This window comes from Balaenoptera musculus, chromosome 3 (assembly GCF_009873245.2).
Source record: "Balaenoptera musculus isolate JJ_BM4_2016_0621 chromosome 3, mBalMus1.pri.v3, whole genome shotgun sequence".
Classification (NCBI taxonomy): Eukaryota; Metazoa; Chordata; class Mammalia; order Artiodactyla; family Balaenopteridae; genus Balaenoptera; species Balaenoptera musculus.
The window spans coordinates 76,055,890-76,083,227 of record NC_045787.1 but is presented as its reverse complement, the minus strand read 5'-3'; the positions used below and the strand labels follow the sequence as shown (position 1 = coordinate 76,083,227).

Here is a 27,338-nt window from a genome sequence, read left to right as displayed (position 1 = left end):
CATTAATTCGAGGATTGAACAGCATATCCAGATCCTCCAAATCAGTTGCCAAACTTCTGCAGCCTCAGCTTGCTTGCAGACTTTCAGAGTTAAGGGACATATCTCATCGTCTGCTCAAGGAAGTTAATACACCAAAGCAACCCCTATATAACCTGCAGGTAAATAAATACTGCATTTGCACAGGCTATGGATCTTTTTTTAGGAAGTATTTTGAAATTGCAAGATTTGGAAAATGAAAATGTAGCACATTTGGTTGTCCTAGATGTAAAACAAGAATAGTTGGATAAGAGAAATAAATAGATGGGCCTTTTTTCAGTATAGTATATTCTCTCGTTTAAATAAATGTGAAAAAGGAAGTAATGCAGACTTTTTTCTCCCTTGTTATTTGATTGAACTAAATGAAACTATCAATTTCAAATGGTTCAACCTAAATATAAGCATGCAAATTACCACTTATGTCAAATCTGAAAGAAATTCTACAACAAGCCTTAAAAATGATGTGCTTTGTGTCCTTTTCCCCATAACCTTGTTATGTTTCCAAGATAATCTTTGACATAACATATTGAGTATATTTAGCTATAAACTCATTTCGATAGACCTGTCAGTGTCCAGGTCTGTTTCAAATACGTGTTCTATGTTGTTTTATTGAGGCCCTATTATATTTTGTCAAAGTTTTTCAGGACCAGTTTCTTTTTTTCTGAACTTTATGGCACAGAACTCTGGGTTTTTCAATCTGGGCATTACTCAAAGCATCCCTTTGTTGAAGGGAGAGTTAAGCCAGAAAGGAGATGTATTAGTTCTTGTACTCAATCCAGAGTTGAGAGGGTTTCAGGCATAGCTGGATATAGGTACTCAAATGATACCTTCAGGATCCTGTTTCTCTCTTTTACTGATCTCTTGGCTCTGCTTTCTCTGTGTTGACTCCATTCATAGACTGACTTTCCCCTCGTGGTCACAAGATGATTTGCAATTGTTCCCAGGCTACATCCTTCCAGGTTCAACTACAGCAGAAAAGAGTGAGTCCTTGACCCAGCATTCCTGGCCAAGTCCTGAGGTTCACTCTTAGAGAATGGCTTACCTCTTAACCAGGGAAATGGGGGTGCATTGATTGGCCTAGGACTTGATTACCTGCTTCATTTCTAGAGTAGGGGTTGGAGCCCCATCGAGACAACATGACTTAAGAATGGGGAAAGGATGAATCCTCAAACAAAAATCTGTGTCGTTTTAAGAAGATGAGAAAATAGATGATGGGTGGCTAAAATAAACAAAATATTCAGTATATAGGAATCTCTTAATAAAAAATTTTGACATTTCCAGAAATCATCAGATATTTCAATTATGAATTGCCTGAGACAACATTTATAAAAGGCTCCTTTATAATACATGATGTTTGAGAAAGTAAAAAATGGTTTCTGTTTGTTAACCATTGGATTTCTGAGCACTATAAGGCTTATTCCTGTATCTTTAGATCATCAAAAAGAAACATAGCTGAACTGTATTATTTTAAATTCCCAATGAAATGTCTTTCTGAATCTAATGTTTTGCCTTGCTGTTTCTTTCCTTGCATTGTTAGACCCATAGTTTTTATAGAGAGTTGATATAAGAAGTATCCTTTGAAGAATATTTCTGTATTTATTATGAAATTATGTTTAAAGACACTGTCCATTATTGTTATTTACAGTCTTTCTTTTTTCTCCTCTTTGCTAAGTTAAAACTGTGAAGGAGCTGAGATTTTACACTTTATGAGCTAACAAGTTAGCCTGCCAGTTATAGAAATACATAGGCACACACACTGCCAGAAGAGACAAGCAAAAGCAGCAGCCAGAGCAGTATCTTGTGTCAGTTCCCACAGGGCAATGTGGTGACAGCCAGATGTTACCTATGCATGTAGTAAGTTACATTGCAGGAGAGGAACCTTGAAATCAGGAGACTCATCTTTTTATAGGAATCCTGGCACGTCTGCCCAGCATCTGAGAGAGAAGGGGGTGGGGGAGGGAGAGGGGGAGAGAGAGAGAGAGAGAGAGAGAGAAACAAATGTTTCTGGAGGGTAAGGAGAAGGTTTTATCTTTAGTGCCCTGTGACATATCTTGGGAAGTACATCTCTAGATCCCTCCAAAGGAATATACTTCCTCTAGCTTACAAAGCTGTTTGCTATTCAACCATATCCTTTGCTCAGAAGGCCCAATCTGCACGGCTGGGGGTCCCCAACCCAGTTAGGAACTGGGCTGCACAGCAGGAGGTGAGCGGCGGGTGAGCAAGCGAAGCCTCATCTGTATTTGCAGCCACTCCGCATCACTCGCATTACCGCCTGAGCTCTGCCTCCTGTCAGATCAGTGGCAGCATTAGATTCTCATAGGAGCGTGAACCCTACTGTGAACGGCGCATGCGAGGGATTTAACTTGCATGCTCCTTATGAGAATCTAATGCCTGATGATCTGAGGTGGAGCTGAGGCGGTGATGCTAGCGCTGGGGAGTGGCTGCAAATAACAGGTTATCATTAGCAGAGAGGTTTGACTGCGCAGAGACCATAATCAATTGCTTGTAGACTCATATCAAACCCTATCAGTGGGGCTTCCCTGGTGGCGCAGTGGTTAAGAATCTGCCTGCCAATGCAGGGGCACAGGTTCGACCCCTGGTCCGGGAAGATCCCACATGCCGCGGAGCAACTAAGCCCGCGAGCCACAACTACGGAAGCCTGTGCACCTAGAGCCTGTGCTCCGCAACAAGAGAAGCCACCACAATGAGAAGCCTGCGCACTGCAACGAAGAGCAGCCCCCGCTCACCACAACTAGAGAAAGCCCGAGCACAGCAATGAAGACCCAACACAGCCAAAAATAAAATAAACAAACAAACAAAAACCCTATCAGTGAGTGGCAAGTGAAAACAAGCTCAGGGCTCCCACTGCTTCTGCATTGTGGTGAGTTGCATAATTATTTCATTATATATTACAATGTAATAATAATAGAAATAAAGTACACAATAAATGTAATGTGCTTGAATCATCCCGAAACCATCGACCCCCACCCCTGGTCCATGGAAAAATTGTCTTCCATGAAACCAGTCCCTGGTGCCAAAAAGGTTGGGGACTGCTGCTGTATGAGAGCAGGAATGAGAGATATCTATGGAGAATTGTCTCACAATACTTATGAAAATTCAGTGGCAGGAAAATAATCTCCCTTTCCAGTGGAATCTGTTTCCTTCTATCCAGTAATGAGAACTAAAAAACACAATGTGCTTGCCTTTTGCCTTGACTGACAGTGAGCTTCCACAGGTGAATTTAGAGCTCATTTGTGATAACTTATTCCAGGAAATGAGATGAAGGAACCAGATTGAGGGACTAAGTGATTCGTCCAGGGTCCATATACTGTCTCTTTTGACATCAATACAGAATCAACACCTATGAAATATCTTCTCCTTTGCTCTTGTTCTAATTGTCTTAGGAGCTAGCTTTAATTTTTAAAATCTTATCAATAAAATATTTCAAAATATATAAAAAATAGTTTATCAGAAGTCCCACCCAAATTTAAACTGGTAGTAATATTTTGCCATATTGCCTTTAGATATCTGTTTTATAAAAAGAAATATAATTAACCATGCTCCGATCCCTTCCTTTTTTTTTCTACCAAAGGTAATCATTATCCTGAAGTTGATGTAAGCATTTCCATGCATATTTTATATTTTAACTACATTTGTATGCATCTATCATCCTATGCATATTTAAAATTTATGTAAATGATACAATACTGTACTTACCCTTCTGAAACTTCCTTTTTCACTCAACATTTTTGATATATATAGCTATGGTTCTATGGTTTATTACTTTAACTTCTTTGTGGTATTCCATTATAAGAAAAAATAATCCACAGTTTATCTGTTACTGAACAGATGGACAATTTAGTTTCCAAAATTTTTGTATTACAAACAGTGCTTCACTGAACACTCTTGTAAATGACTCCTCGTCCGTATGTATGAGACATTTCTCCAGGTATATATCTACAAGGGGGATTGCTGGGTCATGAGGGATACACATCTTCAATTTTATTAGCTGTTGTCAAAATGCTTTTTAGAATGGGTACATATTCTTGGGAGCCTTTGTGATTTTTGAATTTGAGGATAATTTCAATTCTGGAAAACTCTTAGCCATTATTTCTTCAAGTATTGCCTCTTTCTCATTTTATCTAATCTCATCTTCTGGAATGCCTACTAAACATACTTTGGACCTTCTCATTTTATTCTTTATGTCCACTTACCTTCTTCATATTTTCCTTTTCTTTATCTCTTCTTGATACATCCTGAATAACTTCCTCTGACCTGTCTTCCAGTTAACCAGCTCTCTCCAGCTGTATCTAATATGCTCTTTTACTTATTAAATGTATTTTAAATTTCAAACATTGTATTATCTCTAGAAATTCTATTTGGTGTTTTCCCCCAAATTTCCACTTCTTTCAAAGTGTCCTTTTATAGGTTTATTTCTTTTTAAAAATCTATTTTAAAAATACTTATTTATGGTCTTTTAAAATATTATTCTTTGAGACTTTGGGGGGATGCTAATCTTTCTGACTATTGTGATCTACATTGTGTCTCCTCATTATTCCTTTGTTTTGTTTTAATTTAAAGTTTTTCTCCAATAAGGATTAAAAACAAAATAGAGGGGCTTCCCTGGTGGTGCAGTGGTTGAGAATCTGCCTGCCAATGCAGGAGACACAGGTTCGAGCCCTGGTCTGGGAGGATCCCACATGCCGCGGAGCAGCTAGGCCCATGAGCCACAATTACTGAGCCTGCGCGTCTGGAGCCTGTGCGCTGCAACAAGAGAGGCCACGATAGTGAGAGGCCCGCGCACCGCGATGAAGAGTGGCCCCCACTTGCTGCAACTATAGAAAGCCCTTGCACAGAAATGAAGACCCAACACAGCCATAAATAAATAAATAAATAAATAAATAATTTTAAAAAAATGCTGGGTGATACCCATGCTTAAAAAAAAAAAAAATAGAAATCCCTTCTGGCCTTGGTGGTAGAACTGTTCTTCTAGAGGATTTTGCTTGTGCTCTGGAGGTATCAGTCCCTGGTGGAGACCAGCTTCCTCACCTTCTTTTTGGACTGGTGGGTGCAGTTTTTCTAGTCCCCCTTTCACTGAGATTGCAGCTCTGCAAAGGCCTGATCCTCACCTCATGCGCATCCAAGTCTCATCTCCAGGATCTTTATTAAAACTCAAGCCCCCAGCCATTATTTCAGGATCCAGTAGCAACCCCAGAGTTCCTGGGACATAATCTCACACACTTACTGCTTGGCTTTTAGTTCCCTCTTCTTTCCTGGCATAGGAGGACTTCTTCCTTCCTTCCTCTCCCCTCCCTCCCTTCCTTCTTTCTTTGCTTCCTTCCTTCTTTCCACTTTTTGTAAACTCAGTCTTGTATTAAATTTTTGGAGTTTGATTTTATATAGAATTTCTAGATTTTTTTGTGTGAGAGGTTCCCCACTAGCTAGTCTGCCACGTTACTGGAACTAGATGTCCTTCAGCTTTACTTCTTAATATCTTTTACAAGTTATAAGATGGTTAAATTTCTTTTTGGAAGTAAATGAGGTGTAATTCTACTTTTTCATTCACTTGGTAAACATTATTTTTATTGAAAACCTGACATATAAAATCAAGAGTTTAGGTACTAGGGATTCATAGATGTCCCATGGACTATAAGGATGATAGGCAAGTCAGCAATGTCAGTAGAGTGTACTGAGTGCATGATTGAAGTGTGCAAAGTGTACTATGGAAGCATCAACAAGGAGCGTATAATTCCTAAGAGTGTAATCAGTGTAGGCTTTCTAGAAGATAATACTGGATCTGAGACTTGAAGGAAGGGAAATTAGCCCAGTGAAGAAGTAGGAGAATCATTCAAGGAAGCGAACAGTGTATATTAAGAAGCTGAGGCAAGAGAGAGCATGACTTGTGTAGGAAATGTAAGTAGTTCCATATGGCTGAAGTGCGATAAGTGGGAACAGTCCCAAGTCAGAACTTCTGGGGTCCTTGAGGGTTAGGAGTGAGGAAGAAGCTTTTCTTGGGTAATATGTATTAGCTAGGGTGGAGATTCAGGATTGCCACCGAAAGGAACCTAAGTTGTAGCAAGGAAGAAAACAACATAGCTCAAATGTGAAAGTCTCAGGAAAGAAATAGAAGTATGAATAGTGAAGATAATGGCCTGGAGAATTAAAAGAACAACAGAGTAATATATGAGGTGTGGTGGAGGTCAGTGAATTGGTCTGTGAATGGAATGTATCCATGGTGCCAGAGTGTGCTGAGAGGTAAGTGGCATAGCACAGAGTTCAGCTTACCTGGAGTAGATTCCAGCATGAATTACTTCAAGAATTGTCAGGTTGGGGCTTCCCTGGTGGCGCAGTGGTTGAGAATCTGCCTGCCAATGCAGGGGACACGGGTTCATTTCCTGGTCCTGGAAGATCCCACATGCCACGGAGCAGCTAAGCCCCTGCGTCACAACTACTGAGCCTGCATGCCACAACTACTGAAGCCTGCGCACCTAGAGTCTGTGCTCTGCAACAAGAGAAGCCACTGTGATGAGAAGCCTGCGCACCGCAACGAAGAGTAGCCCCCGCTCACTGCAACTAGAGAAAGCCCGCGCACAGCAACAAAGACCCAGCACAGCCTAAAATAAATAAATAAAATTTAAAAATTAAAAAAAAAAAAAAGAATTGTCAGGCTACCTGTGTCAAGATGGAACTTTGTGGTGTGTAGAAATATAAGAAGTGAAATATGGAATTACTATGCCAGGGGATATGCTTTGTGGATGCATGGAGGGCATCACTTTAGAAAGGTAAGCGGCCTAGTTAACCTATCAGATGGTAAGTGTCAAAGATCCTCTTCATGTGCTCTGTCTCATCACTGATCTGAGGATGATGAATGATGGAAAGATGCATTTCTACCTTAAATGGTTCTACCAAAACTCTGCTGGCTATCATGTAGTTTGGAATGCCAGTCAGGCAGATTACTTCCCTCAAGAACTCGAAATAGAGGAGCGTTGTCATTAGGACACTGCCTATAACTAGGTAGTGTTCCAGCTTTTTGGTGTGGTCTGAGATGAAGCATATAGTGATGGTCTCGTCAAGATAATTAAGAGTATAGACGCTGTCACAGGAGCTCTCTTGACAGTCTATCCAGGCCTTTTTGGTTGCATGTTCAGCTGTAGAGTGTGTACTGTGTATCTTAGCATATTTAATGATATTGTGCCAAATATGAACTACCCAAAGACCCAGCCAATATAAGTGGCCTGAAGAGATTCCAGTGGCTTGTGACATGAGCACAGAGAGTTGGGGTCAGGGCTGTCCAACTGGCCATCTTGTTAAAAGAGACTTCCTTTGCACCTGGCTCTATGGGTGATGAGTCAGGTTGCTCCTCAAACCTTTCCCCATTCGGCAGGGCTGAGATTATAGTGGTATACCTGCTCCTTCTACAAGAGGCCTTAGAAACGGAAAACTGAGAAGTTCCTGGTGATTTTTAATATCCCCAGCAGCAGTACTTACAGAATGCTGCATCTGCTTAGCCTTGTAAGCTGCCTGGCTGAGTGAAGCTTGCAGCTTAGGCTTCAGTGACCTAGATAATTGGTTTGAATGCTGACTTCAGCCAAGACACGTCAGCTCCCAGACATAGTTGTTGACTTTGGCAGCCCAACGCAGGGCCACAGGACCAGGAGCTCTTTCTGTGATAGAATCTTCCTTATAGTGGCATTAGGGATGTCTATTTCTACTTTGTACAGACACGGTGGAGTGGCATAGGCAAGAGATGGGCAAAGTAAAGGAAACTCTTAGCCTCAAAAGTGCGTGTGCCATAAGTGGATCCCAGTGAACTTGTGCTGCCTTTTTCAGGATGAAGGTCAGAGGCTTATTATCTAAGTAAAGTTTCTTCCTCACCCCCACCCTCCAAGGTAGACTCCAGTTTGGGGTTTAAACTGTAAACGTCACAAATATCAGGAACTTCTGTAGCTCCTTGATGGGCTTGCCATGAGGCTATCTTGGGTGGTATAGTTCAAGACCTGGGAAAAAAGGACAATTTCTAGAAAGTATAAGTCTTGGAATCTTGAAGACATACTTTTGCAGGTTGGCCAAGAGGTTGGGACATCTGAGCTTTTATAGGACCACCTGATTAAGAGCTCATTCAAGAACAATGCTCCACAGGATGTTAATACTGGGATAAATAAAGTCAGATAACTTTCTTTTCTGTGGACTGCTAGGAGTCTTTCCTGTCTTTACAAGTATTGTGGGTTGCTAAGCAAAGACATGATCATGTAGCTTTCCCAAACCTATAGGAAACACTATTTTCTGAACCTATAAAAGCAGTCAGTCCTTCTTCCAACACTTATTTGTGAATCACTGTTAGAGTTTTTTCCCCTATAACTCCCTTGATATCTCTCATCAAGATGGTTTTGGACAACATAAATTAAGTTGGACCTGGTAATTCTCCAACCTGCAGGTTATCTGTAAGTGGGTCTCTATTTTCTAAACAGCTTATAGTTTGCTTTTTTGTGATTTATCTCATTATTAGTGAAAATAAGATGAATATAGATATTTTTTATGAGACAAGGCAGTCAGAATTATGTGGGAGAAGTGGAACATGAAATAATGTGGGAGAAATTTAGTTAAAGATTGAAATATCCATGTATCTTATATGTTAATATTACCAAATTCAAAAAAGAAATATATGGGTATAGTATTGATATCAAGATACTTTTAACTTAAAATGCAAATAAAATTCATGTAACAATGAGGTTAAGATAAAAATTTTTGAAATAGGCCAAGACAATCTAGACAAAGTCTTCCATTTTCCAAATTTCTCCTGTTTATCTCAGTTTTTACCATACACTGTTCCTGCTCATAGCAAACCAAAATGAAACAGTGTGGTTTATAATATGAAAAACATGTATTGCAAGTGAGTCATAAAATGGAAAAATGGCTACTTAGCCAGTAGCCACATAAATTTTGGAGGAAATGTATTTTCTACAGGGCTGATTTATTACAGGAATAGCAAGTATTTATTAAAAGCATTAAAATGGTGAAACAGTGAACCTTAGGCAATATACAGATTCGTCGTTGAGAAGCATAACATATATAAAATACATATTTATTTTGAAACTAATCAATTTTAATTACTTTTAGGTGAAGGACAAAAATCTGAAAAAGAAAGATGCAGGGAAACAGAAACAGAGAGTAATTTTCCCTGCATGCAGACACCACTTTTATTTTTATTGTATGTGGCCTACCAATTATTGACTATGGACCTTCCATTTAAACATTCATATATTCACAAACTCATGAACCTTTTACTCTACTAGGAGGCATTCTGTTGGAGTATATCTGATTTCCTTCCTAACCTCTGCGCCCTACTTATATGTTTGTCTCCTTATAGCCCAATAGTGGGATTCAATGTCATGCTATCATTTTGATTCTTTCAGCAAGAGGGAAAGAGCAGCAGCTGCTTCATTTCATGGAAACTCTTTCCAGAAGCCAGGAACTCTGGGAAATTTTCCAGACTGACTTATGGAGAGAGTGGGCTAAAACTGCCCCCACCTATGCCTATGTGTAGGAGTTGGTATGGCCTGAAAGGTAGGGAATAAAAAGGGAAACTCCCCTTCCCCCTCCCTCCTTACCCCACCATCTCTTAGCTACTAGGCTAGATAGTATTCTTGGCTTTGGCATTCCATAAATCACTTGAGAGAAGAAGGGAAATTGTGATGGGCAGTTTTGTTCTTCATCAGTAGTGACAGCAGTAAGCAAAAACTGAGTATAGTACAACAACAACATTTAGAACAGGACCTGGTACACAGTGCCATGTAAATGTCTGTTCAATAAAATATTATCACATGTTCTTCAGAAGCACCTTTTAAAAGGCTGCAATGTACAATTGGGTGGATATAGCATAATTTACCGAGCCATTCTGCTATCATTGTTTCAGTTTTTCAGTGTTATAAATAACTTTTTAATGAACACATACATACTCTTCTTTCTAATTGGTGTGCATTTTTACTGTGCATTTACATGATTTTAGGATACAGCCTGTACCTTTTGGGAGTTACTGAAGCCTCTGAGTGGCTTGGCTTTTACTTCAGAGGAGCATGGCTAACTGCCACTTCACTGCTGAATGGGAAGGGAATGTTTTTCCTAATGTCATCATTTCATATCCTTATAGCTCAAGGCAACAGAGGTAGCCTGTAAGAGAGTATAGTTCCCTTAATCTGAATATATTATACTGGTCCCTTAAACTGAATATATTATACTGTTATGTTGAGGCAGGGACACCTTCTAGAAGGTAGAAACATCTGAGAGACAAATTCTTTATTGGTGTAAACGTCTACATTTCAAAAAGCATGCTGAATATGAGCACAGAGTATTTCCTGAAGCTTAATGATCATCTAAGGTTAATGCCTGGCCTTCAGCAGTCTCATGATTAAAATTTCCAAGCAGGTCATTCATCTCCAGGAAATGCTTGGTATTTTGATTGCTGTTTGCTTAATTGAAGAGGTGAAGAATTTAGTAAAGGATGACTACATTAATTTGGACAAAGACTGCTTTTCTAACAGGCACAGCGGCACCCCCTAGTGAGCACACTTGGTAAATGTAAGAAAGTTAAAGTAATTCAGATTTTGGAAATGCAAGAATTTTTATAGATTTGTCATAGATTTAAATTAGCAAAAGAAAGTATCTTTTTGTAAAGGAGAAAAACAATATATTTTCAGGATGTAAGAAAACTCAGATCTAAAGTAGATGACTTTATAAATATTTGAATTCTCATTTTACAATAACATTGTAAAATTTAACATTGTAATATTGAAAATTTTTTGTTTTAATAAGAAAACTCTTTCGTTTTTTCAGGTCAGAAAGGGATCTTTCTTTGAAATCATTTCTTTCCCAGCAAAGACTGCTTTAACTAGCATAATGTATGCTTCATATGCAGCACTCATTTATTTGGTAAGTTAAAAAAATTATTAGAATCTAGAAATAAATATACTTATTTTATGTAAAGATGTACTGTATAGTCCATTCATAAACCAAGGTATTTAAATTCTCTTGTTACACAGAATAATTTTACATTAAAAAATTACATTTCTAAGGAGCCAAGTCAATCCACCAAAAACTAAGTTGCTTAAATAACTAAAATTATTTTTATAAGACTTATTACTATTTGCTCAAAACATTTTGGTTTTGCTTTCATTTAGCTACAGTTGTTTTGTTTCAGCCATTGTGCCATGGTTGGTTAAAGTTCAGTATTCTGTCTTTTGAATTCCAGAAGTGTTCATTAAAAAGCATGACAGGGCTTCCCTGGTGGCGCAGTGGTTGAGAATCTGCCTGCCAATGCAGGCGACACGGGTTCGAGCCCTGGTCTGGGAAGATCCCACATGCCGCGGAGCAACTGGGCCCGTGAGCCACAATTACTGAGCCTGCGCATCTGGAGCCTGTGCTCCGCAACAAGAGAGGCCACGATAGTGAGAGGCCTGCGCACCGCGATGAAGAGTGGTCCCCACTTGCCACAACTAGAGAAAGCCCTCGCACAGAAACGAAGACCCAACACAGCCATAAATAAATAAATTAATTAAAAAAAAAAGCATGACAAAAATATAAAGAATTTTATAAATTATAAGGGTTATTTTCTTTTAATCCACTGCCATTTATACTTATCTTTAATTTTTAAAAAAATGTACAACAGGGCTTCCCTGGTGGTGCAGTGGTTGAGAATCCGCCTGCCAATGCAGGAGACACGGGTTCGAGCCCTGGTCTGGGAAGATCCCACATGCCACGGAGCAACTGGGCCCGTGAGCCACAACTACTGAGCCTGCGCGTCTGGAGCCTGTGCTCCGCAATAAGAGAGGCCGCGATAGTGAGAGGCCCGCGCACCGCGATGAAGAGTGGCCCCCGCTCGCTGCAACTAGAGAAAGCCCTCGCACAGAAACGAAGACCCAACACAACCAAAAATAAATAAATTAATTAATTAAAAAAAAAATGTACAACATACAAAGAGAAAAGTACACACCTTGATGAATTATCAGAAAATTTATTAATCTATGTATCACACAGGTCAAGAAACAAAACATTATACCATCATGTTAGAAGACTCTTTCTTGCCCCTCACAATCACTAACCTCTTTTTTTTTTTTTAATTAATTAATTTTATTTATTTATTTTTGGCTGTGTTGGGTCTTTGTTGCTGCGTGCAGGCTTTCTCTAGTTGCAGTGAGCAGGGGCTACTCTTTGTTGTGGTGTGCCGGCTTCTCATTGTGGTGGCTTCTCGTTGTGGAGCACGGGCTCTAGGCACACGGGCTTCAGTAGTTGCAGCATGCAGGCTCAGTAGTTGTGGCTCACGGGCTCTAAAGTGCAGGCTCAGTAGTTGTGGTGCACGGGCTTAGTTGCTCCATGGCATGTGGGATCTTCCTGGACCAGGGCTCAAACCCATGTCCCCTGCATTGGCAGGCGGATTTTCAACCACTGCACCACCAGGGAAGTCCCACTAACCTCTTCTGTAAAGGCAACCATTATTTTGACTTCTAATACCATAGTCAGTTTTGTTTGAGTTGTATATAAATGAAATCGTATACTATATGTTCTTTTGTATTTGTCTTGTTTTGCTTAACATTATCATTGTGAGATTTGTTGCCTATAACAGTAGTTTGTTGATTGTCATTGCTGTGTAGTATTCCATTGATTGAATATATAGCTATTTATCCATTCTGTTTTTGAATATTTAGGTTATTTACAACTTTGGCTATTGTGAATAAGGTTGCTATGAATATTCTTGTACATGTGTTTTGGTGAAATTGCTGGATTGTAGAATTTGCATACGTTCATCTCTTGTAGATATTGCCAAAGTTTTCCAAAATGGTTTTAACAATTCATCTTGGCAGATTATTAATCCTAGTTGCTCTGTATCATCACTGACACTTGGTATTGTCAATCTTTTCCAGTATAGCTGTACTTGCGGGTATGTAGTCCTATCACCTTGTGGTTTTAATTTGCATTTTCTTGATTATTAATGAGATTGAATACTTTTATACATTAATTGGACATTTGGATATCCTCTTTTGTTAATTTCTGTTAGTCTCTTCTCATTTTCCTACTTGGAGTTGTCCATCGTTTTATTATCAAATTGTACTTTTAACTATATTACTAGAACAAGCCCTTTTTTGGTTGAATATGGGCAGATTCCTTTTATTTTGTGACTAGCCTTTCACTTTCAGCAGTGTCTTTTAAAACAGAAGTTCTTAATTTTAATGTAGTCCAATTTATTAATCTTTACATTAAGTGCTTTTTATGTCTTAATTAGGGAATCTTGACATACATCCTAGGTCCTGAAACTACTCCCTCTGATATATCCTAGGAGTTTTATTATTTTGCCTTTCACTTTTAGATTACATCTGGAATTGGTATGAGGTAAGGGTAAAATTTTTCCTCCATTGGTATCCAGTTGATCCAACTCAATTTATTGGGTAAGAAAAAACCCTTTTCCTATTGCCCCAGAACACCTCTTTTTTAATAAATCAAATGTTCTTAGATATGTAGGTCTGTTTATATTCTCTCTGTTCTAGTCAGCTGATCTGTTTGTCTTCTTGCACCAATTCAACACTGTATTATTTACAGGAGCTTTACAATAAGTCTTGATAACTGGTAGAATTTCTCTTTCCAATCTATGAACATGGTATATTCCTCTGTTTATTTAGATCTTCTTTAATTTCTCTTAATAATTTTTATGGCTTTTTTGTTAGAGGTCTTTTACATATTTGTTAATATTTTTGATCATATTGAAACACACAATAATAAAGGTTAAATTTTCCCCATAATCCATAGATTCAGTGCAGTCCCAATTAAAATCTGAGCAGGTGTATATGTGTACATTGACTAGTTTATTCTAAAATTTATAGGGAAATGCAAATGGTAAAGAATAGCCAAGAAATCCTTGAAAAAAAACGAAGTAAAAGAATTTTTTAAACATATTTACAGTTTCAAAAACTCTGAATTTATCAAATAAAATATGTTGCAAGTCTTTTAAATGTTTGAGAAATGCTCAGTATCTTAAATGTGAATCTCATACAAAATTGATGCAAATACACTGCAGAAAATGGGTGGGATGAAACAGCTATGGTGAAACTAAAACAAACTAGATTAAAACCCAAAATTTCTCTGATTTTTCAAAGGCTTTTGAGATCATCCTACATGATTTGTCATGCTATAAACTTTCTAAGTAGGTAACAGAAACCGTTTTTTGGTGACGTCTGATAATTGGTCATATATGCATCCAAGACGTAGGAAACATCAGGGCTAGAATTACGGTTTTGAAGGCAAAAAACATATATGTTGGAAGTTAATGCCCCGTGAGTGGAACCATGCCAAGTGAAAAGAGTAGAAAGTCGATGGAAATGTGAAGAACAGCTTACATTTAAGGTGAGCTAAGAAGAAATCCATGAAGGAGACAAAGGACCAATAATTAGAAAAGTAGGAAGTGAAACAGGAGAAACACTGGCAAGGAAATAGAGACTCAGGAAGTTGTGAGTGGTTAAGTGTCACGTACAAGCAGAAAAAGTCAAGTAAAATGAAGATCTGAAAAGTGTCCATTAGATCTAGTAGTAAAGATGTTGGAATTAACCATCTTGAGAACTATTTCAGTGGTGTGATGGGATAAGGAAGACAGAAATAAGCAGGAAGAGTGAAGAGGAGATGATAAAATGGAAATCATGAATGTAGGCCCCGGTTTGATGAAAAAAAGAGTGTGTGTAGCAGTCAAGAGGGACACAGAGCCAGAGTGATTTTTAATTTTTAAATTTTAAGATAGAAGATATTTCAGCATGTTACAGGTTGCAGGGGAGGAGCTAGTCAAGAATGAGAAGTTGAAGAAGCAGGGAATAATTGATAGACAAAATGGTAGAGTATAGGTTAAAAGCAAAGATAGATAGAGAGATGCTGACCTTGATCAAGACCCTTCATTTTCTGAGACTTGGACAGAATTGGTTAGAATGGGCACAGATAAAATGTTGTAAGTGAGGGAAGAAGAAATGTATCAAATAGGATAGGGCTTCCCAACCTTTTTTCACAGCATGGCATACATAGAAAATGATCATATTTGTGATACATGGCTAAAGCTGTTTGCATCTGGAAGTGATGGACCTCAAGGTTTATAGCTCTAGATTTGGGTATACTCAGATACAAGTAACAAAAAATACCTGAGAATACCTTAATCAATACAGACATTTAAATATCTCTCTTAATTAGAAGTCTGGAGTTAGGCAGTTCCCGGGTTTGTACAGTGGATCTACAATGTCATCATGAACCCAGGGCCCTTCCATCTTTCTCTTTGGCTATCCTGTTTGTTGTTTTTGGTCCTTAGGTTTGTTGCCTCATGCTCAAGCCTTACATCCATATCAGTGTCCAAAGCAAGAGGGAGGAGATAGTAGAGGCAAAAGACAGAGTCTTTTTTATATGAAAGGAGGAAAAACTCTTCCAAAAATCCTTCCTATCTTCCTCCACAGCAGACATTTTTTTTAGTTGGCCAGAACAGGGTCACATTGCCATACAGTAACACAGGGAAGTGAAGGAAAGCATCTGGTGTCCGCCCATTCTATAGTGGGAGACAGGCAAGAAAAGAGGAGGCAGGAGGTCAGGAGAAAAGAGGCTGTTCAAGCCAAGGCCCTGGATTCTTTCTCTGTTACCCTCTTCAGAAAAACCTTCTAAGCATTTATAGCCTATTATGTCACCTGGGAGGCATCTCTTTGGTAAAATAAGCTAGTTTAGGTGTTTTCATATTTTATAGATTTTATTATTCTTGTTGCTTGCCTTAAATACTTGGTATCATCATCTTCATCAGTAAACTTATAGGTTTAACAGACAGCTCTTAGTGATTCTCAATTTTTGAAGTTATTTTTCTCTATGTGCTTTGTTTTGACACACTAAGTACTGAATGGCATTTTTTGAGGGAAAGTGGATCACAAGTTTGCTTATAAATCACTGATCCATTAACTTACTAAATTCTTACCAAAATGTTTATGCCCTTCCAATTGCATACAATTGGTATAAGCAAAGTCTAGGGGAAAAAAAGTAAGAACAAAAACCTACTTTGAGATATTAACATGTTTGAGGACAAATTCCATCTCTCAGAAAATGTTTCAGAAATGTTTCATTTAATTAAATCAGAGAATAAAGATGTAAAACATCTAATGAATTGGGGAAAATATAAAGCATGTCTTTATTAAAGCATACTATGTTTTAATTTTCTTTCTAGATTATGGTATATTTATAATAAGGAATCAGTCTCCTCATGTTTATCATGTGCCAGTGGTACCTGGAAGAAAGTGCTTAGTTTTTTTTTTAAATATTTATTTATTTGGGTGCGCCAGGTTTTAGTTGCAGCATTCAGGATCTTCGCTGCATGTGGGATCTTTAGTTGCAGCATGCGGGATCTACTTCCTTGACTAGGAATGGAACCTGGGCCCCCTGCATTGGGAGCACAGAGTCTTAACCTCTGGACCACCAGGGAAGTCCCAAACGTGCTTCTTTCTTAGAATATACAGATTAATGACTTTATGTTAAATGTTTTATTGGATTTTTATCTGTAAGTTTAGTAGCTTAAAAAGAAACCTTACTTAACATTTTTTATTATTATTAGACAGTCTGTGTTAATGCTGTGCTGGAGAAGGTAATGAGAATTTTCCAAGACGAAGAATCCATAAGGCAAAACAGAGAGGAGAGTGAAAATCTTAGAAAAGCCTTTAAAGCCTTTTTTCTGAGCCTGTGCTTTCTGAGCCTCTGTTTCCTGAAGGTGAAGTCAAAGCAAAACCTTACAGGTCATTACAGGAGAAGCTGGAGAATATTTCAGATCGCCCCAAACTTCCTGCTAATAAGTTGAGTAATAAGATCCAGGTTTTACATTCTGTGTTTGACCAGTCAACTGAAATGAATGAATGAGCAAATCTGAACTTACATATCACTGAACAGAGCTTAAGAGTTATCTAATGACATTTCATCTGACAAAATTAGGAAACTAGTTTTCATATTCTGATTGCTCTGCTTTGAAAAAAAAAAACAGTCAGGGGGACTACTGCTAAAACGTCATTCTCAAGTATTTATATGGTAGAGAAAATAAAATGAATCGATGTAGTATATATGACTATGGATATTTTTTGATGAACCAGAAAATGTACCATTTGGTGTGTTAGACTCTATGCTATGGTTTATAATATGGGCATGTTTATAATACATTTATGTTTTTATTAAAGACTCATTTAGAGTATCTCTCCAATTACTTATCTGGGAGGGGAAAAAACCCTCCCTGTTAAAATGCTACATATCTTTTTCAGAGATAATAAAAGGATATATATATTTTCTATCTACAGGCTGTATAGTTTCAGTCTGCCTATTATCAGTTATTTTAAAACTCATCTGTAAAGTTATGAAGAACTTGTAATTCATAGATGTAAATTTATAAAACAAAATATTGTTTACAAGTCTGATGAGGTCTGTATATGACAGAAAGACATGACATGACATTTTTAATTTCCACAGCTAGAGGAACAAATTAAGAACCAGAAGCCAAGGCCATATTACTCATTGTTGCCACTGGATCCTGAGAAAAAATGCTTCTGTGATTGGTCCTGAAAACCAGGGTCATGGATTTGCCCGCAGGAGGTACTTTGGTTTCCTCCATGCATTTAAAATTCTGGACACATGTTAAGTCACTGGAGGATTAGCACCTGATATAATAGGCTGGGATGTACCCATCCCAGAGATGGTACATTTCCTGTACCTGATGAGTAGCTGCTGCCAAAAATAGTATTTATAAAAAGCCCAGCCCTGGCTCATTAGTAGTCTAATGAATAGCAAGTGTTGGAATATGGGTAGCATGTAGCAATACATCAGAAAAAAAATGTAATAATATGTAGCAAAGGGCTCTGTAAGCACAGCCTTAATGATACTTTATTCACTTATTTTAACAATAACCAAAGGAAAGGATCCAGGTGGGCCCCTTAGAATATTAAGCCTTAATTCAGTCCTATGTCACTAAGAAGATTACTGTGGTTTGAAACTAAGCTCCAATTTTGACAAACAGCTTTTCTCACTCTGAATTAATAATCTGTTCATCCTAGTTCTTTCTGGTCCCACCTACTCTTATATTCTACTATGTGATGCTGAGTTTTAGATGATCAGTACCCAGGGTTTTATAGTACAGTGTGGGCACGACGCAACCAGAACAGCGTTGGCCATAAATAACTGGCATAGAAAAAGCAGGGTGAACCAACTTAGTATCAACCCTGCCTATAAACTCAGAAGACTCTGAGAAACAACACCCTATATCTCTTCTCTCTGTAACATTTACATGAAACACTTAGTTGTACATACATGCACAAAATTCTATAAAAATAAAATTTAAAAAAACTTTATTTGAAAATTTCATATAGGCATTCAAAGTACCTTGGCTCGCTGAAACTTTCACATCTCGTATGGCTGGGGAGCAGCTGTATCTTCCTTACTTTGAAACTGCCTTGACTGGAGAGAAACGGAGCCAAAGTTTACTTGGTCTTGATGTCAGGCAAATTAAGTTTCTTGTTTTTAAATTCAGCATGTAAACTGATCCCATTTTGGGAGGTATTTTTTAAGTGTAAATGGTCTGCTATATATTTGGAAAAACTGAACAGTTAAGATTTAAGCATTTCAGTGTGTTTAAATTTTACCTAAAAAAAATTATAACGATCAGTAGGGGAGGTGATGAATACATGCATCAATGAAACAAGAATGGAAGAATGCTGGTAATTGTTGAAGGTGGGTTGTGGAGGTTTATTATTCTGTTTACTTTGTATACATTAAAATTTTTCCATGATAAAGTCTGCTATATCAAGTTGGGATTTTCCCCCTAAATTTTTCTTAGTAGATCTAATTTTTTTAACCTTTCTTCACATTGGTTATTCTAAATTATTTTCATCCTTCTTGAAATGCATATTCTAAACCTATAACCTTCAGGTTTCAATCAATCCAGAGGATTGGCTGAAATGTATTCTGTAGATCCTGATGATGATCCTGACATCACACTAAGTACATGTGCTTTTGAACCTTTCATTTATATGATTGTTAAAGATAATAAATGTGCCTCTTTTGGAAAAAGTTAATCATCTTTGGTATTGAAGCAAGGTTATTCTAAAAATACTTTCAAAACATACACAACATTTTTCATTGCCATAAAATTTTATCAGGAAGAACTCTGAATTACTTTGAAGACTCCAGTGGCATAAAAATCAGAGTCACACTTAAAAGGCTCATTAGAAAGAGTCACATAAATATTCCCATTGTCCACTGTCACTGTGTGAATCCTTTGCTTTATTCCTTTGGAGCACCACTTGGGTTTTGCTGATGGATCCTTAGGGTTTATAGACTGATACAGTCCTTCTCCTGTGGCCAAAGTAATTTTGTATTTATGCCAGGGGCAAACTATACATGGTCGTCCATCAAATTCCTGGGGAAAGAAATAATTGATTTTATAATATGACATTTCCAATGTTGACAATAAACCTCAGGCTCAGAACAGAATCTATTGCAGAAGAACCAGGTTAAAAAACAGGCTTCTCTTTTTTCCTGCCATTTACCAATTATTCAGCATAAGGCAGAATCTAATCTTAGCAGTCATCAAGTTCCTTTTGCAGTTGATAAGAAACCCAGTTTCTTAGAGCTCTATCAGAAGATAACTAGCTCAGGCAACTACACCATGTGACTGCAGTGTGTTGTTATCTGTTAGATATTAATGTCACTTTCTTGACAGAAATGGGGCAAGGGCTTCAAGTGCTTCTAAATGAATTTTCACTAGCTGGTGGAAGAATGGTAAGCTTCAGATATAATTTCAAGAGAGGTTACTAAAGGCATAAGTGCATATGTTAACTGAAGAGCAATTTATGACCCAAAGTAGTTAATTCCCAACTTTTAACTGTCTTAAAGCAGTGCTTCTAAAATTTTAAAAAGCATGGGAATCACCTGGATCTTGTTTAAAGGCAGCTCTTGTTTAAGTTCCGTAGTCCAAGAGCAGGGCACAATATTCTGCATTTTTAAGACACTCCCAGGTGTCACCAGTGTTGCTGGTCTATGGACCACACTTTGAGTAGCAAGGTCTTACAGCTATCATTATGGTCTGAAACCGAGGGAAATTCTTCCACACTATCATCCAGATGCTTACATTTTATCTCTACACCAGAAGTGCAGAAATGCTGTTTTGTACCACCCTCCCCTGCCAGAACCGTCAGCAAACAACGGTTTCATAATTCATAAATTCATTCATAATTTAAACACACATGTTTTAACATGAGGACAGGTGTGGAACTAGGTAGATATGAAGTGTAGAGAGAGTGGAACACTAAATTTAAGCATGTACTTTGTACCAGTCAGAGAGATAGAGAGAGTGAGGGGAGAGGGAGAAGGGGAGAGAGAGAAGTTTCATGAAGTAGAAAACAAGAAATTAGGCAGCTGGTTTGAGAATGCAAGGACGTAAGACAATGTCCCCATTCCTTCCTCAGTTAAGCCTTCACAGTGTTACTTCTTTCTTAAAATATATATTTTTATATCTTTATTAAATTATAAAAGTAATATATACACATTGGAAAAATTCAAACTATGTAGAAGTGTATAAAGTAAAAAGTGAATGTTATTTTTTATTTTTAAAAAATGGGATCTCATTAGACCTATTATTCTACGACTTGCTTTTTTCACTCAAAAATATATTGTTGACAATCCATGGCTCATTAATTTAATGGTTGTATACTATTCCATAGCATGGCTATTCATAATTTAAACTGTTTCCTATTGTTAAAACATTTAGATTTCCTTCAACTTTTCGCTACACTGAACCTCTCCTATATATGTGTGTGTGTGTGTATATATATATATATACTTTAGTGTATATATATATATACTTTAGTATATATATAGGTAAGTGTATATATAATTAAACATTTGTGTGATAATATGCAGGGTAGATCTCTTAGAGTATATTTGCTAGGTCAGAAGACAGGCATATTTTTCATATTTACCTGTAAAATGGTTTTCTTTACATTGTAGTGTTGTGAATTCCTAGAATATTGGTAATTGTACTCAAAGCATTAAAATATAGTTCAAACCCAAATATAAATTATTTTTGAATAGAGACTGTAAATATAGTAAGAATATAAATAGGAAACATCTGAGTTTGTTGAGAATAGATTTAATTTTACATACCTCTATTTCTCCTAAATGTAAAGGTCCTCCTGAGTCTGCAAAGGAATTGAATATTACATCTAGTCACTAAAAAAAAAAAATGAAATTTTGAAGTTTCGTGGATAGTAAACAAATACAAGGTTTACAAATGAAAACTAAAATCTTACGGTAACAGCGAATATCCATAGCATGATATTCTCCTCTGTGGTAGAAAATGACCACTTCTCTATCATGGACAACAGCTGTCATTCTTTCAGATTTTTTAATATCTTCTTCTCTGCCAACACAGACAGAAGAATATTTCTTCATTTCAGGATCTTGCTCAGAGCCGTCAGGATCCATGCTAGTTGAACAACAACAAACCACAAACAAAAAAAGAAAGAAAAAAAATGACAGGTGGTCTTCACTAGTTCCACTACACTTAACTCAGAGATAATCATATCATAAGAGAAGACTTATTTCTCTGAGACTGATGGAGGTACTTTTTTGTAGCTATATAAAATAAAAAAAAAATACTGGATAATAGTTAGTCATGATTGTCAGCTAGAGCTCTTAAAACTTGCCAAAATTAGGGAGGACTGCCTACTTTGAGGCTGGACTAGTACTTGATTCACTTCATTGCATTAGACAGATATTTCAGAACTCCTAAGATACAGACACTAAAGTATCACTATCCTTTTATTCCCTCTCAAATTCAGTGGTAAACAACATCGGCCTATTATCCATGTTGTTTTCAGCTTCTGCTGAAGGTAGGGTTTTTCAATAGTCTGAACAGTCTTGGACCCCTTGGTTGACGTGGCTCACTTGGTTTTGCCTGGAGTGGGCAAGCCAGCTCTTATAGATCAACCAGATAACTGTATTCTAGTGGAAGGGGATAAGTGTGAATGGATGTCTTCCATTTTCTTAACTCACACAGAAAATGTCATTACTTTCTTCTGTCTTCTTTGGGCATTCAAAAATATGACTTTCTCCTCAATTAATTTATAGAAGTATATAAATTTTAGAGAATTTGTAGGTATTCTAAATATATTTTTTTCTTAGCACAGATATTCAGCCTGTTTCTTTGAAAGCAACCCTTCAAAGAGACTTCTGTGTACTTTAAGAACACAGCCATAGTCTGTTAATTCCATAAGAAAGAAACATCAAGATATATCATTGTCAGGCATTTAAGGCCCCATGTAGAGGATTTTCCCAAGGGCCTCCCGTATGAGGGTATTTAAGGTTTTTTCCTATGATAGTTTCTAAATAAAACTATATATCATGTTTTGCCAAGAATTTCTATATTTGTTCTTTCTCCACTTCTAATTCTAAATCTGGCCTATTATTCCTATCCTCTTTTCATTAGGGTTGCTATCCCAAAGTTTCTGGAAACATTCCTGCTTTTTCTCCCTATCTCAGGAGAGAGATTGTAGTGGTCCATAACTTCCAAAAAGTGTAAAGAACCACGTATCTTAGGATTGACAAAGAGCTTTCTCCCCTAGGCAAGAGTATATTTTGAATCTTTGCATGTAATGCAATAAAAATCACAAAAATTGAGGCCACTCAAAGGGTTGTGCTTTTTCCTTTATCTCCGAATAACTGGAGCAAGGGTTAACAATGCAAACTTCAGTGTACAAATTTGACATCTCTGTTATTTCCTAAACCTGATTTGTGTAATGCTTTCCTTTATACATTGAATTCAAAGCCCCAGTAAGAAAACTGAGTGAGGCACAAGAGGCTGGGCTCATGAACTACAGTGAAGGAGCAACAGAAAAGAAATAAAGGGTAGCTCGCAGGTTTTAGGTTTGTGCAACTACATGGTCTGTGACTGTGAATGGGAAGACTGAGAAAGGAATGATATTTTGCAGGAATGGAAAAATCAGGAACTAGTTACATACTGCACATAGTGAGTTTGAGGTACTTAAAAGACATCCAGGGAGATATCAAGTCCAAAGTCAGATATATGAGACTAGCATTGAGAATCACTAAAGATATAAATTTGGGAGTTTTCAAATTACAGAATTCAACAGAATAACTTGGAGTGGGAGTGTCAATAGGGAATAAGATCTAATACAATTCTTGAAGTACATCCAACATTTCGATTTTCTGGGTTAGCCATGGCTGACCAGAGGCTGTATTACAACATCTCTAAATGGTTACCTGGTTTTACTTGATTTTGGCAGGTACCCAAAGTACACAAATTACTCAGGTGGTAACATTTACTCCACACTGTTGGATGTGCAGCCTTTATCACATTTTGTGACAGAACAGACAGAGGGGCAACAATGATAAGAAAAATGGGAACAGACAGATGAAAAGAGGAGAGGGGGAAATTGGCTAAAGAAAAAGAAAAATATGGAATATGAAACACATATAACTGACAAAGGACTAAGATTCAGAATATATGAAGAACTCCTATAAACAAGAAAATAACAAACAGCCATTACAAAAATAGGCAAAAGACAAGAAAAAATATTTCACAGATGAGGAAATTTGAATGGCTAGTAATCACATGTAAAGATGCTCAACCTTATTTGTAGGAAAATGCGAAAGAAATGTAAAGCAAAGTCAAAACTGGATACTATTTTCTATCCAACAGACTGGCAAAAAAATATAACAAGTATTGGTGAGGATATGGAGCAACTGATATAGTGATGACATAAATTAGAGTTAAGACAGTCTGGCGTTACCTAGTAAAGCTGAACATATTCACGACCCAGTATATTCACGGCCCACTTCAGGTATATTCCAGCGAAGTGTGCACAGGTACACCAGGAGACATGAACAAGAATGGTTATAACAGCAAAAGACAGGAAACAACTCAAAATCCATCAACAGTAGAATGGATAACTTTTATACTCATTCAATGAAATGCTGTTTAGCAGTGAAAAATGTATGGCAACATCAAGTTGGATTAATTTCAAAAATGTAACTTTAAATGAAAAAAATTTTAAGAATTCAGAGTATGCTTCCATTTTTATCAAACGGAAAAAGGGGCAAAACTAAATATATTATTCATGGATGAATGTATATAGGGAAAATTTACAAAGAAAAGCAAGGGGATAATAAACACAAATTTTCTTAAATGTCTGTCAATATATTACATTTAGTCTTATATTTAAAATTACTTTTTTTCAATATTTAAGTTGTATCCTACTTTATATTTATGTAGCAAATGGTCCAAAATCCAAGAAAAGGGATAAAATGGTACTTTCTTTCCTCAGAGAATGTGCCTGTACATAGATCATGAATGGACTATTTGAAAGTTTTGTACAGCTTATTTCAAGACTTGCCACTACAGGAGGAAATAAATGAATAGTTCTCTTACTTTTTTTTTTCCAGGGAAAAACTAGAAAAGAAATACTAGTATCAAGCAAGCAACAAAACACATGAGATGTGGAGTAGCCTCAGAAGTTAATTAAGTTCTACCCAACTCCCAAATATATGAGAACCAAACATTATCCTTCCTCGTTTAAGTCTCTTAGAACATAAAGTCTTTGCAGGGTTTTCCCCCAACCGAGGAAAACTGTAGGCAACTTTGCAGGGGCTGATAAGAAATGAGCAGAGAAAGTGGGGGCTAAACGATAAAGATTTCAGAGAAATATGATTAGTTTTGCATTTGCATTTTGCTTAGGAAAGTATTATCTCATCCTTCAAATAATTGTTCCCTCTAAGCATCATAAGTGGTTCTATTTATTTATGATATCTGGTGACTATTTATAATTAACACCCATATTATTCTTAATTAAATATTGTGAATATCACAGTCCATTCATACAACAACACAAGTCAGTGTGTTCACCTTAATTACTGTTAGTTTGATGCACTATTCATATGCTCCCACACATTTCCTCTGTTTTGAGTCAATTTTAAGATAGTAGAATCTTTTTTTTTATTCTTATTTTTTATAAATTTATTTATTTATTTATTTATTTATTTATTTCTGGCTGTGTTGGGTCTTTGTTGCTGCGCACAGGCTTTCTCTAGTTGCGGCGAGCGGGGGCTACTCTTTGTTGTGGTGCACGGGCTTCTCATTGCGGTGGCTTTTCTTGTGGAGCACGGGCTCTAGGCGCGCGGGCTTCACTAGCTGTGGTGCGCAGGCTCAGTAGTTGTGGCTCGCAGGCTCTAGAGCGCAGGCTCAGTAGTTGTGGCACACGGGCTTAGTTGCTCCGCGGCATGTGGGATCTTCCCAGACCAGGGCTCGAACCCGTGTCCCCTGCACTGGAAGGCGGATTCTTAACCACTGTGCTACCAGGGAAGTCCCCAAGATGGTAGAATCTTAACAGAATAAAAAGAAAGTGAAAAATTAAATGGCTTACCCAGTATGGGAGCCAGATGAAGAAAACTGCCTTCTGAAATGTTGAGCCATTTTATTCCACAGTTCTCCTCAAGAAATATTTTTTGGCCTGTGCCTAAAATTAGGTTTCTAAAGCTGCTAACACCACATAAAATTACAAATTAGCTAAATGGATCCTCTGTCTCTATTAGATACCTTTCCAGCATAGGGAATCTATTCAGGTTGAATTTTTAAAAAGCATAACTTAAGTTTCTAGAAGGCAGTGGGACAAAAGAAACATGAAATTAAAGGAATTTGTTATTCTTCTTGAGCACAAAAGCACAAAGTTGCTTTTACTGAGTCTGGGGACTTGGCCTACACGTTATCAGAATGCATAGCTCCAGGGTGACACCCTTGCTTTTAGGTTCAGAGAAGAGAAATGCCTTAGTTTTATATTGCTTTGGATGGCAGAATAATAACAGATAAAACTAGCTATCCTTCAGTGAGTGCCAAGTGCTTGGACTCTTTGCATATACGAATTCATTAATTCTCAGAAAAATGCCTATCTTCCAGATGAGGAAACTAAGAGTAAAGGACCTTCTTTAACAAAAGCTTGCCCAAACTCACAAAATAGCAGTGAAGATTCAAACCGAGATATTATGAGTCTAAACTTTGTGCACACTGATATATAAAACTTAACATTTTATCTAAGTAGCATCCACGGATTTATAAAAATAGGTGGCCTGCGGGTAAACTATCTTGAAGGTCCAAAACCTTTTAGTAAAGATATGTGTGTGTATACACCATATATATATCCGAAGATGATGGTCATGAATTTTTTTAAATTTAGGAACGCCAATGTGCAAGAGTCGTGTCAACAAATGTTTAAAACAGAATATTTCCCTAATAATTTAATCAAGTTGAGCAGCCGCCCTGGAGCTACCGTCGTCTGTGATATTAGAGATCTTTGAGCACCAGGTGCGCTCACCTGGGTTTAAATCCCAGCTCTGCGTGACTTGGGAGAAGTCGCCTAATTTCGCTGCGCTGCAGGTGCGCGGCTGTAAGAAAGCCCTGCACATAGGGCGGTGGTGAGGGATAAATGCCTCTCCATAGTCGTGTCTAGAGTACGGCCGGAGCGTGGGAAACGCTGCGATCACGGTAGCGGCCATCTCTAAGGCCTGCCCTCTCTGACAGCTTATGAGCGAGGACTTCAAGCTGTGTTTAACGTTTGAGTAAAGACGGCCTGCAGTTTTCAGACCGACCGGCGCTCAAAAACCGCAGAGACAGCCCGAGCGTGGCTGTCCAGATGTGGCTGATCGTTCCGCCTGCAGACCTCAGGAGACGGATAACTAGGACGGCTGGCTGCAGAAACCCTGGAGTGGTTTTTAGGCGTGAGAGCGCACAAATGCCAGGAAAGCTTGTTGAAAAACGCCTACTGAGGCGGCAGGTCCGGGTTGCGGCCCAGACTCGACGGTGAACAAGCTCGGTGACCCTGCAGTGCCCGGGCGGAAGCCTGCGCTGGGGGTTAACGGTTAAGGAACGCGGCATCGAGGCCGGCAGAGCTGCAGTGCTCAGAAGGGCCGGGAGCAAAAGCCACACAACACCCGCCCTCGCCGGCTCCAACTCGCCGCCGCCGCCGCCGGAAGCCCGAGCCCTGGCCCGCCGTCCGACCGGAAGCAGCGAGCCTCTTGAGCCCCGCCCGGCGCCCGGCCGCCCAACCCCGCGGCAAGAACAGAACTTACCTGCCTCAAGTCCCTTGCTCGACCTCCGCGAGACCCGGCTGCAGCGCCCCCGCGTGAGGCTACTGAGCCAGCCAGGGCTCCGGCCACCGCGTGGAGCTCCGCGGGGCGGGGCGGGGCGAAGCTGCCCACGTGACCCGAGC

At 38.2% G+C, this 27,338-nt stretch overlaps 2 protein-coding genes across 6 annotated transcripts in view; one reads left to right on the top strand and one right to left on the bottom strand.

The window, feature by feature from the left end:
- The window catches only part of SPATA9 (spermatogenesis associated 9), a 55,337-nt gene extending 38,018 nt beyond the window's left edge, over positions 1 to 17,319 (top strand). The window contains 3 exon segments of the mRNA XM_036846137.1: positions 10,867 to 10,962; positions 16,640 to 16,750; positions 16,753 to 17,319. Of these exon segments, the coding sequence (XP_036702032.1) occupies positions 10,867 to 10,962; positions 16,640 to 16,750; positions 16,753 to 16,938 (393 nt within the window). The 3' untranslated portion in view covers positions 16,939 to 17,319.
- On the bottom strand, positions 247 to 27,338 carry RFESD (Rieske Fe-S domain containing). Of its 5 annotated transcripts, none has more exons than XR_005019226.1 (5): positions 21,369 to 21,493; positions 21,223 to 21,288; positions 18,442 to 18,516; positions 1,880 to 1,970; positions 247 to 1,001 (listed from the first exon to the last, which is right to left on the bottom strand). XR_005019226.1 is itself a non-coding variant. In XM_036846134.1 (5 exons), the coding sequence occupies exons 2-5, from the start codon at positions 23,885 to 23,887 to the stop codon at positions 19,214 to 19,216; spliced, it is 492 nt and encodes a 163-aa protein (XP_036702029.1). In that variant the 5' UTR covers positions 23,888 to 23,915; positions 27,199 to 27,318; the 3' UTR covers positions 18,523 to 19,213. The 5 variants fall into 5 exon arrangements, 3 of the variants coding, with proteins under 3 accessions (XP_036702029.1, XP_036702030.1, XP_036702031.1); XM_036846134.1 differs by lacking the exons at positions 247 to 1,001; positions 1,880 to 1,970; positions 18,442 to 18,516 and adding exons at positions 18,523 to 19,477; positions 23,871 to 23,915; positions 27,199 to 27,318 and having other exon boundaries at positions 21,223 to 21,257; positions 21,369 to 21,544; XM_036846135.1 differs by lacking the exons at positions 247 to 1,001; positions 1,880 to 1,970; positions 18,442 to 18,516 and adding exons at positions 18,523 to 19,477; positions 23,871 to 23,915; positions 24,983 to 25,093 and having other exon boundaries at positions 21,223 to 21,257; positions 21,369 to 21,544.